We start from the raw sequence: 12,248 nt of genomic DNA on the forward strand, positions 1-12,248 counted from the left end.
TCTGAATTCTCCCTCTGTGTACCCGAACAGGCGCTGGAATGTGGCGACTAGGGGATTTTCACAGTAACTTAATTGCAGTGTTAATTTCAGCCTACTTGTGACAATAAAGATTATTATTATTATTATTCCCACCTTGTTTGGTGTCATCAGCAAATTTGGAAATTTTACAATTGGTCATTGATAAGAGATTGTTGAACACTTTGAACCGAGCACTGATCCTAGTGGTCCCCCATCAGTAACTGCCTGCCACCTGGAGAATGATCCATTTATTGCTATTCTCTGCATTCTGCCTGTTAGAACCATATAATCATACAACCATAGATAGTTTTTTGAAGAATAAAGGGATTAAGGGTTATGGTGTTCGGGCCGGAAAGTGGAGCTGAGTCCACAAAAGATCAGCCATGACCTCATTGAATGGCGGAGCAGGCTCGAAGGGCCAGATGGCCTACTCCTGCTCATAGTTCTTATGTTCTTATTCCCTACAGTGCAGAAGGAGGCCATTTGGCCCACCAAGTCTGCACCGATCCTTTGAAAGAGCACCCTGCCTGGGTCCACTCCCCCTGCCCTATCCCTGTAATCCCGCTGCCCACCTAACCTGTACATCTTGGAAACTAAGGGGCAACGTAGCACGGCCAATCCACCTAATCTGCACATCTGTAACATTTGTTACTATTCACTCACAGAAATCTTTCCAGAATAAATTGTGTCTTGAAAGTTAACCACCACCATTGCATCCACTATTGGTCCAGCCACCTCCTGGAGTCCTCTGGGATGTAGCACATCTGGTCCGGGGGACATTTATCAACATTCAGTCCAGTTAACTTTTCAAGTACTTCCTCTTTACCAATACTAGTTTCTTTCAGTTCCTCAGTTCCTTTGGCGGCTACTATTTCTGTTGCCTTGGGTGCTTGTGCCTAAGCAGAATATATATCTGAATATAAAGCATGCCCTTAAATACTAGCCACTGCATGTCTACCATCAAGTCTTTGAGTATTTTATCCATAGCCCGCTTGCCTCCATTTTCATTCTTCTGATTTAGGACCTTAAGTTTCAGGATGAACCCTGTCCCATTCAAGCTCAATGCAAATTTCTCCCTCATTCTCCTTCTTACTCTGTGCACTTAGGCAGGTTTTCGTCTGGTTCCGTAGCGAGTACTTCCCGGAACAGATCGCCAGTGTGGTGTCAGGCCTTACAGCTTGAGGAGCACCAGCTCAACTCAAGCACAGCTGGCCGCGAGTCTCTCCTGCTCTTACCACCCGCTCATTGGCATGTATTGGGAGGATTTTGCAGGCTGACCCTCGACCTGTTTGGTCAGCGTTACGAACGCTCCTTTCTCCTGGGGTGGGACTCAAACTCAGAGCGCCTGGCTCGGAGACAGGGCCGCTCACCACTGCGCAACGACAAGACCACCTCCTATCTCATTACACAACCCGAAATGCAAAATAGCCCAATCCCCAGTTGGTTCTTCAACATATTTCTATTGTTCCGATCCCAGTTGGTGTTGCTGCTGGATGGGAAGATCTCGGAATGGCGCCCTGGTCCAGAAGGCGGAGGGATTTTTCATTATTTTAGAAAATGTTGAGGTACAGAGTCACAGGGGGTGCTAATTACATTTTAACAACAAGAAAACATGAATTGATTATAATACAATACTCCTTCGCTCCTCCGTGTCTTCAAGAAGAACAACCCCCACTCTGACCTGTTTGGTCAGCGTTATGAACGCTCCTTTCTCCTGGGGTGGGACTCAAACAGCGGAGTGCACTTCCATTGATTTCTCCTAAGTCCCCTGGTGAAAAACCCCAGATCAGTCACTGGACCCGCTCCACCTGGCGCGATCTGTATCTCGCCCATTCTGGGCACCCTAGCACTCCCCTGACACACAGGAACCTTGGCACTGCCAGCCTGGCATCCTGGCGGTGTCACCCATGCACCCTGGAAGAGCTACCCAGGTGCCATGGCACTGCCACTAAAGCAGTGCCAGGATGTACGGGTGGCACTTCCAGACTGGCAGAGCCGGGGTGCCCAGGTGCCAGGTTGGCATTTGCACGGATCTCGCCCAGGGGAACCTTGTCAAGTAGAGAGGGGTGAGGGACCGGGATCCTGAGGGCCTGCCCAAGTTTGGGATGGTCAAAAGAGCAGGAGGGAGCCTTGATGCACGATCAATGACCACTAAAGCGAGGCTGTAGTCCAACTGAAGGCTTTAATAAGCTAGATGTTTCCCCCAGCTGCTCAGGTACAGAATGAAGGCTGCTGGGGCGGCACGGGTTCTTATACCCCGCCTAGCAGGGCGGAGCTACCATACATCCTAACTAATAGAAAGCATACAGTTTCCACCAATGGTGCTTCAGTCTATCAGGTACCATAATACCTATAATACCGCATTCACCCCCTGTTAAAAAAAGAATCCGGCGGGGGTGGTGGCCTGAAACTACAAAACATGGCAACGTGGTAGAATTAGTTATGGAGGTACCGTAATACCTCCATAGTGTTTTGTAACTATTTACAATTCTGATAGCTATGTACATTTGATGGTTTACATTTACAGTTTACAGTTTACAATTAAAATATGGAGCAATTAGATTACAGTTTACAATTTAAAATGAAGCAATCAGTCGATCAGGGGCCCTGGTCGTCCTCTGTGATCGATGGAGCTTCGGCGGTGACTCCGGGAGCGTGGCTTCGATCTCCATGGCAGCTTCGGCACCCCTAGACGACGTTGGTGGGGAAATCGGTTGACCTGGGAAGGGAGCGCCCGCGGGGAGCGTCGGTGGGTGGGGGGGCCTAGACGGGGTCGGCGGAAGGACCGATCCTCCTGTAAGGTGCTGCGGTGGAGGGGAGGGTGGGACTGGCGGCAGGGGTGTGCGTGGAGTTCCGGTGGGCGCCAGGTCCCGTAGGGAGACCGAATCTTGTTGGCTATCGGGGTACGCCACGTAGGCATACTGGGGGTTAGCATGGAGCAGATGGACTCTCTCGACCAACGGGTCCGACTTGTGCGCCCGCACGTGTTTTCGGAGCAGGATGGGTCCGGGGGCTGCCAGCCAGGTCAGGAGCGAGGTCCCGGAGGAGGACTTCCTGGGGAAGACAAGGAGACGTTCGTGAGGTGTCTGGTTGGTTGTGGTACAAAGCAGTGACCGGATGGAGTGGAGGGCACCCGGGAGGAGTTCCTGCCAGCGGGAGACTGGGCGGTTCCTTGACCGTAGGGCCAGTAGGACGGTCTTCCAGACCGTTCCGTTCTCCTTCTCTACCTGTCCGTTACCCCGGGGGTTGTAACTGATCGTCCTGCTCGAGGCGATGCCCTTGCTGAGCAGGAATTGACGCAGTTCGTCGCTCATAAAGGAGGACCCCCTATCGCTGTTTATGTAAGCGGGAAACCCGAACAGTGCAAAGATGCGATGGAGGGCCTTGATGACAGTGGATTCGGTCATGTCGGGGCAGGGGATGGCGAATGGGAACCGGGAGTACTCATCAATCATGTTCAGGAAGTACGTGTTATGGTCGGTGGAGGGGAGGGGGCCTTTGAAATCCATGCTGAGGCATTTAAAGGGACGGGAAACCTTTATCAGGTGCCCTCTCTGGCCGTTAGAAGTGCGGTTTGCACTCCGCGCAGATTTGGTAGTCCCTGGTGGCAGTCCTGACCTCCTCGATGGAGTAGGGCAGGTTGCGGGTCTTGACAAAATGGAAAAAGCGAGTGACCCCCGGGTGGCAGAGGTCCTCGTGGAGGGCTCGGAGGTGGTCCACTTGTGCGGTGGCACATGTGCCGCGGGACAGGGCGTCAGGAGGCTCATTTGACTTCCCTGGACGATACAAGATCTCGTAGTTGTAGGTGGAGAGTTCAACCCTCCACCGCAAGATCGTGTCGTTTTTTTATCTTGCCCCGCTGTGCATTATCGAACATGAAAGCAACCGACTGTTGGTCCATGAGGAGAGTGAATCTCCTGCCGGCCAGGTAATGCCTCCAATGCTTCTACTATGGCCTGGGCCTCCTTTTTGACTGAGGAGTGGCGGATTTCGGAAGCATGGAGGGTACGTGAGAAGAAGGCCACCGGTCTGCCCGCTTGGTTGAGGGTGGCCGCCAGAGCTACGTCGGACGCATCGCTCTCGACCTGGAAGGGGAGGAGCTCGTTGATGGCGTGCATCGTGGCCTTTTAAATGTCTGCTTTGATGCGGCTGAAGGCCTGGCGGGCCTCTATCGACAGGGGAAAAACTGTGGATTGGATCAGGGGACGGTCCTTGCCCGCATAGTTGGGGACCCACTGGGCGTAGTAGCTAAAAAGCCCCAGGCAACGCTTCAGGGCCTTGGAGCAGTGAGGGAGGGGAAACTCCATAAGGGGGCGCATGCGTTCAGGGTCGGGGCCAATAACTCCATTTCGCACTACGTAGCCGAGGATGGCTAGGCGGTCGGTGCTAAACACGCATTTATCCTTGTTGTATGTAAGGTTAAGGATTTTTTGCGGTCTGGAGACATTTTTGGAGGTTGGTGTCGTGGTCCTGCTGGCCATGGCCGCAGATGGTGACATTATCAAGATACGGGAATGTTACCTCTAAACCGTACCGGTCAACCATTCGGTCCATCTCTCGTTGGAAGACCGAGACCCCGTTAGTGACACCAAAGGGAACCCTTAAGAAATGATATCTGCCTCGAAGGCAGTGTATTTGCGGTCACTAGTGCGGATGGGGAGCTGGTGGTAGGCGGACTTGAAATCCACCGAGGAGAAGACCTTATAATGCGCGATCCCGTTTACCAGGTCGTATATGCGTGGGAAAGGGTACGCGTCCAGCTGCGTAAACCTGTTGATGGTCTGACTGTAGTCGATGGCCATCCTATGCTTCTCCCCGGTCTTTACCACCACTACTTGAGCTCTCCGGGGGCTGTTGCTGGCTTCAATGACTCCTTCCCTCAGTAGCCTTTGGACCTCTGACCTAATAAAGATCCGGTCCTGGGCACTGTACCGTCTGCTCCTGGTGGCGACGGGTTTGCAATCCAGGGTGAGGTTCGCAAACAGGAAGGCGGGTCGACCTTAAGGATCGCGAGGCTGCAGACAGTAAGGGGGGAATAGGGCCGCCGAATTTGAAGGTTAGATTAGAGGTTACACTGGAAGTCTAAACCCAGGAGTGTAGCCACGCAGAGGTGGGGAAGGGCGTAGAGATGGAAATTTTTGAACTCCCTTCCCTGGAGTGTGAGGTTTGCTACACAAAACCCCTTTATCTCCACTGAGTGTGAACCGGAGGCCAGGGAGATTTTTTGATTAACAGGGTGGATGAGGAGAGAACAGCGCCTTACCGTGTCAGGGTGTATGAAGCTCTCCGTGCTCCCAGAGTCGAGTAGGCAGGACATCTCGTGCCCGTTGATGAATACGGTCATTGTAGCAGTTGAGAGTGTTCGAGGCCGAGACTGATCCAGGGTCACCGAGGCTAATTGCAGCAGCTGAGAGTTCTCTTCGGGCAGTGCGTGGTCAGCCGAGCTGGGGTCCTGGGGGTTCATCCAAGATGGCGGCTCCCATTGGTCGCACATGGCCCTGGAATATGAAGATGGCGGCGACCGCTGGCCGCACGGGGACCATGGAGAGGTTTGTGGTTGCAGTCCGCATTCGCCGCCGGAGACCGCGGCAACTGCACGGGCCTGGCATACCCCCACGAAATGGCCCTTTTTGCCGCATCCCTTGCAGGTGGATGCGCGGGCCGGGCAGCGCTGGCAGGGGTGCTTGGCCTGCCCGCAAAAGTAGCAGCGGGGCCCCCCGGGGTTGCCAGGCCGCCTTGCAGCGCAGGCCTGTGGGGGGATGGGGGAAGTCTCGGGGTCGGCCGCGGAGGGGTTCCACGATGCCCAGGGCGCTGCCGCATGGTCGGGAACGTAAGCGGGCATTCCTGGAGGCCACGTCCAGGGAGTCTGCAAGGGCCCGTGCCACCCTGAGACCCAGAGTGTCTTTTTCTAATAGCCGCTGGCGGATTTGTGAGGATAGCATACCTGCCACGAAAGCGTCCTGGACTAAGAGTTCAGTGTGTTCGCTCTACGAAACTTGCGGGCAGCTGCAGCTTCTTCCCAATACCAGGGGTGCACGGTAGAATTCTTCCAGCGATTCCCCAGCGGTTTGTCGCCTTGTTGCAAGCAGGTGCCGGGCGTAGACCTGGTTTACCGGGCGAATATAGTGTCCTTTTCGCAGCTCTATTGCTGCATCAAAGTCTTCCGCTTCCTCGATGAGGGTGTAAATCTCTGGGCTCACCCTTGAGTGCAGGACTTGCAGTTTCTGCTCTCCTGTGGGTGCGTTTCGGCCGTCTCAAAATACCCTTTAAAGCACGCCAACCAATGCTTAAAGATTGCCGCTGAGTTTGCCGCGTGGGGCTAAGTTGCAGACACTCCGGCTTGATTCGGAGCTCCATCATTTCTTCTTAAAAACTAGCTTATTAAATTGATGCACGATCAATGACCACTAAAGCGAGGTTGTAGTCCAACTGAAGGCTTTAATAAGCTAGATGTTTCCCCCAGCAGCTCAGGTACAGAATGAAGGCTGCTGGGGCGGCACGGGTTCTTATACCCCGCCTAGCAGGGCGGAGCTACCATACATCCTAACCAATAGAAAGCATACAGTTTCCACCAATGGTGCTTCAGCCTATCAGGTACCGTAATATCTATAATACCACAGGCCTGAAATGGGGTGAGGGAAAGATCGGGGGAGCCTTCCAAAATGGTGCCTGACCTGTGAGAATCTAACAGGAAACCCTGGTAGTGTGGCCTCGGCAGGGAGAAACTCTCCGAGGCCAAAGAAATAGCAAAGGGCAGTTGGATAGCGAGATGTTTCTCGGTGCTGCGACCACTCATCGCTCTGGTCAGCGGACTTTAACTTCAGACCGCTGAATCGCGCCCAACGCCAACCGGTCTTTATCAGTTTAAAGTTATAGAACATAGAACATAGAACATTACAGCCTCTGACTATCCACTCTGTCTATGCCCCTCATAATTTTGTAGACCTTATTCGATCGACTACAGGAGGCTGGATTGGTGGTAAACTTGGCTAAAAGTGAATTTGCAAACCCCAAGTCACATTCTTAGGCTACCCAATTGGACAGATGGCCCCGTGGAATGTGAAAACAAAAGCCATTGAGGAGTTCCCAATACCATCAACGAGGAGAGAAGTTCAGGGATTTCTGGGCATGAGTGGGTTTCTACCAGAAATTGATGCCAAATTTTAGCAGTGTGGTTGTTTGACTGACTGAACTTCTGAAAAAGCACGAGAAATTTCAGTGGACGTTGGAATGTCGGGAGGCATTCGACAACCTGAAAACTGTGTTAACCACTGCACCAGTGTTGACGACACCTAATTGTGCCGAACAATTTAAGATGTCAATTGGTGCGAGCGATGTCGGCGTTGGTGTTGTACTACTACAGGAAGACGGCTAAAGAATCGAAAGGCCTGTTGGTTATTTTTCTCGGAAATAAAGTATTCATCAAAAGAAATATTCGACCATCGAGAAGGAGATATTGAGATTGATGTTGGCAGTTTACAACATTTTAACATCACACCCATCCCACACCCTGCATGCACCCCCCCCCCCCCCCCACCCCCACCCAGAGGTTGATTGAACAAAGCCTTTGGCAGCCCCCTCATACCCCACCATGCACCACTCACCAACAACTGCACCACCAACCATGGCTGGGTGTCCTGCACACACAGGCCACTAGCTGCAGACTTCCTGTGCAGCCCGCGACCGAGTTTATCCCCCCCCCCCCCCCCCCCCCCAGGAGATGAAGGTTCACAATCGACGGGAGGGGGGGAAAGACCAGAGGGGGCCCCCCCGCTGGACCTGCGTGTCCTCGCCGCCACAGAGCAGAGGGCGACGGAGCTGGTCGGGGAGGTGGGAGAGCCGACAGTCGCTCAGGGGACAATCAACTGAGCCTCCAATGAATTGCAATGTCCTAATTGCAACCGAGTCACCCTCCTTCCCCCCCCACTCCACGCCTACCTGAGATCTCACCTCGCACCTTGTCTTTTTGTTGAAGGATCACCATCTGATGAGGCCGGGCTGTCCGGTGTACCTTGCCCCCAGCCTCAACCCCGCAACACCCCAGAGTACCAGTTCGGGGATGTTACCCACTTTTCATCAGAGCTGCCACCTGTACCCTCCACCATCCCAGAGACTCTCACCTCATAGAATCATAGACTCAGTGCAGAAGGAGGCCATTCGCCCCAAGGGGACTGCACCGGCCCTTGGAAAGAGCACCCTGCTTATGCCCACGCACTTGGCTCCGTCTATTACTTGCTGCTTCTGTTGTTTGGAACAGTAGTCCTGTGTTGTAGCTTCACCTGGTTGACACCTTTCTATGTGTGCCTGGTGTTGGCCCTGGCATGCTCTCCTGCACACTTCATGGAATCAGGATGGATTCCTTGACTTGGTGGAAATGGTCAAGTGAGGGATAGAGAACATAGAACATACAGCGCAGAAGGAGGCCGTTCGGCCCATTGTGTCTGCACCGACCCACCTAAGCCCCCACTTCCAGCCCATCCCCGTAACCCAATAACCCCTCCCAACCTTTTTGGTCACAAAGGGCAATTCATAATGTAGAATGCATGTAGAAATGGTACAGCAGTTATCATGTGGGATTTTAATCTACATGTCGATTGGTTTCACCAGGTTGGTCAAGGCAGCCTTGAGGAGGAGTTTATAGAATGTATCCGCGATAGTTTCCTGGAACAGTGTGTAATGGAACTTACGAGGGAACAAGCGGTCCTCAATCTGGTCCTGTGTAATGAGACAGGATTGATTCATGATCTCATAGTTAGGGATCCTCCCGGAAGGAGCGATCACAATATGGTTGAATTTAAAATACAGATGGAGGGTGAGAAGGTAAAATCAAACACTAGTGTTTTGTGCTTAAACAAAGGAGATTACAATGGGATGAGAGAAGAACTAGCTAAGGTAGACTGGGAGCAAAGACTTTATGGTGAAACAGTTGAGGAACAGTGGAGAACCTTCAAAGCGATTTCTCACAGTGCTCAGCAAAGGTTTATACCAACAAAAAGGAAGGACAGTAGAAAGCGGGAAAATCGACCGTGGATATCTAAGGAAATAAGGGAGAGTATCAAATTGAAGGAAAAAGCATACAAAGTGGCAAAGATTAGTGGGAGACTGGAGGACTGGGAAATCTTTAGGGGGCAACAGAAAGCTACTAAAAAAGCTATAAAGAAGAGTAAGATAGATTATGAGAGTAAATTTGCTCAGAATATAAAAACAGATAGTAAAAGTTTCTACAAATATATAAAACAAAAAAGAGTGTCTCAGGTAAATATTGGTCCTTTAGAGGATGAGAAGGGAGATTTAGTAATGGGAGATGAGGAAATGGCTGAGGAACGGAACAGGTTTTTTGGGTCGGTCTTCACAGTGGAAGACACAAATAACATGCCAGTGACTGATAGAAATGAGGCTATGACAGGTGAGGACCTTGAGAGGATTGTTATCACTAAGGAAGTAGTGATGGGCAAGCTAATGGGGCTAAAGGTAGGCAAGTCTCCTGGACCTGATGGAATGCATCCCAGAGTGCTAAAAGAGATGGCTAGGGAAATTGCAAATGCACTAGTGATAATTTTCCAAAATTCACTAGACTCTGGGGTGGTCCCGGCGGATTGGAAATTAGCAAACGTGACTCCTCCTCAAAGGGGAAAGCAGCCTATGGGGCTATGTAGACTACTTAATTTCCTTATGTGATTCGGTGTCAAATTGTACTTTTGGGGCAGCACGGTAGCATTGTGGATAGCACAATTGCTTCACAGCTCCAGGGTCCCAGGTTCGATTCCGGCTTGGGTCACTGTCTGTGTGGAGTCTGCACATCCTCCCCGTGTGTGCGTGGGTTTCCTCCGGGTGCTCCGGTTTCCTCCCACAGTCCAAAGATGTGCAGGTTAGGCGGATTGGCCATGTTAAATTGCCCTTAGTGTCCAAAAATTGCCCTTAGTGTTGGGTGGGGTTACTGGGTTATGGGGATAGGGTGGAGGTGTTGACCTTGGGTAGGGTGCTCTTTCCAAGAGCCGGTGCAGACTCGATGGGCCGAATGGCCTCCTTCTGCACTGTAACTTCTAAGAATGGACAGTAATATCAAAAATGAAATAACTATGGATGCCTCCATTAAACAGATCGGTTTCCATGTAAAGGTCACCCCAGAACCCCACTAGGGTCCAAGCCTTACTCACAAGACACAATAGGTGGCCAGACCACCATGGCGTACTGCCTAAACCTTCAACTGAGCCCCTCAATGCTCATTCCTTTTGAATATTGGTATTTTTTGCTGACTCACAATCATTTCCTAATTTATGGTTTGCATCAGGAGCGGGGCTGACAAAAATGCCACGAGGGGCCTTAGCTAGGTTGCCAGCGTCAGTTCACCTTGACGTGAGGCAGCGCCCACTCTGAAACATCTTTCTGAACATTGCTCCTTTTGAAGACTTACTCTCACAGATGTCTGAAGAATCCGATTCATCGCTATCCTGGGTCGGAAAGGTTGGACATGCTGTGAAAAGAGAGAAAGAGTCAAAGATCTCAATCAATATTAGCACGCTAACATATTCAAATAGTGGACATGCTATCGTCATCCAACAGGCAGCAGTATAATTGTAAATGCAGATGTAAAATACAGGAGTTGCTGGAAATCTGAAGTAAAGACAGGAAATGCTTGAAATACTCAGAATCTCTGTAAACATCTGTGAAGATAGAAGCAGAGATGTGCAGAATATCATAAACCTAATAAAATAATGATTTTTATTAGTGTCACAAGTAGGCTTACATTAACATTGCAATGAAGTTACTGTGAAAAGCCCCTAGTCGCCACACTCCGGTGCCTGTTCGGGTACACGGAGGGAGAATTCAGAATGTCCAATTCACCTGACAGATGGCCCCGTGGAATGTGAAAACGAAAGCCATTGAGGAGTTCCCAATACCATCAACGAGGAGAGAAGTTTGGGGATTTCTGGGCATGAGTGGGTTTCTACCAGAAATTGATGCCAGATTTTAGCAGTGTGGAGGGGGGGCGGCCAGGAGGTGGGCTGTGGGGTCGGCGTGGATGGATACGCAACACCAACACCGCAGCCGGCTAGGCGGCCATGCAGCTGTGCATGCCACTGACAGTCCTCTTTAAACCTGGGTCGTATTGGTGTACCCCCGGGGCACCCCCGTGGGTGACCTCTTGCCCCAGCCGGCCCATCAGCTGTATGGGCGCTCCAGCACAACCCGTCCCACCTGTTTGGCTTTGATCAGCGTGTGTGTGGGGTGTGTAATGTTTATGTGCGGCTGCTGCTTGTCAGCCCTACGAGTTGATCATGGACCCGGCGAATCCTGCAACGTTTTTCCTGGGGATCAATGGTGTTCCACGTGGCACTGGAGCTAGCCCCCCAACGGTAGCTGAATTGGTGTCGGGGGGGGGGGCACTCTTTTGTTGTAAAAGTCCACAGATTCTCCGTTGGTGCCAACTTTGTCTCAGAAACAGAGGGCGGGATTCTCCGGCCACCGACGGCGAAATCGCGTTCGTCGATTGGCCGGTGAATCAAAGTCGGGGGCGGCGCCGCTTTTGCGATGCTCCGCCCCCTCCAGAGTGGCGTACTCGCAGAGTATGGCACGCCACGTATCGACCGCCTCAGGACATTCCCTGAGGCCCGCCCCCCCCCGAAGCTCCGTCCCCGACCGGCCGAGTTCTCAACGCCGTCGGTCGCGTATGGTCCCATCCGTCGGGAACTCGGCGTGGCGGCTGCGGATTCAGTCCAGTGCCGCCACAGTCGGGGGAGGGCCAGTCCGCAGGCAAGAGTGCTGGGGGCACTGTGGGGTGGTGGCCCGGGGCGCGTGAGCAGGCCGAATGGGGGGGAATATTTCACGGGCCGGGTCCGCAAGCGGGCGCCGCCATTTTGCTCGCTGCGGCTGCTGCAGGCTGCTGCCGTGCGCATGCACGGCCATGGACCCGGCAATTCTCCGGGTTGTATCGGCAGCTAGAACCAGGTGCTCTCCGCTGCCGGCATGCTAATCCCTGGCCAAACGGGGGACTGGTGGCCGTTTTACGATCCGGACTCTTCTCTTGGACTTTTCTATTCCCATGTGCCCTGCATGAGGCTTTTGAAGAATCATCGACCAGAGCGATTGTGGAATTACAGTCCTTTGTTTTCAAAGCAAAAACGCATTGGCATGGCTTAATTCTGCCCTTCCATTGTAATAGCTGGAGCAGGAACCTTTGCGCCATTCCTCATGGAGATATTTTATCACATTTTGTAAGACTGTGTTTT

The 12,248-nt window shown here is 52.1% G+C and overlaps 1 protein-coding gene across 1 annotated transcript in view; it reads right to left on the reverse strand.

The window, feature by feature from the left end:
* The window catches only part of LOC140425674 (uncharacterized), a 456,765-nt gene that overhangs the window by 295,667 nt on the left and 148,850 nt on the right, over nucleotides 1–12,248 (reverse strand). Inside the window, exon 10 of the mRNA XM_072510172.1 lies at nucleotides 10,433–10,492. Coding sequence (XP_072366273.1) covers nucleotides 10,433–10,492 — 60 coding nt within the window. The remainder of the gene's footprint in view (nucleotides 1–10,432; nucleotides 10,493–12,248) is intronic.

The sequence above is a fragment of the Scyliorhinus torazame genome, chromosome 6 (assembly GCF_047496885.1).
Source record: "Scyliorhinus torazame isolate Kashiwa2021f chromosome 6, sScyTor2.1, whole genome shotgun sequence".
NCBI classification, from domain to species: Eukaryota; Metazoa; Chordata; class Chondrichthyes; order Carcharhiniformes; family Scyliorhinidae; genus Scyliorhinus; species Scyliorhinus torazame.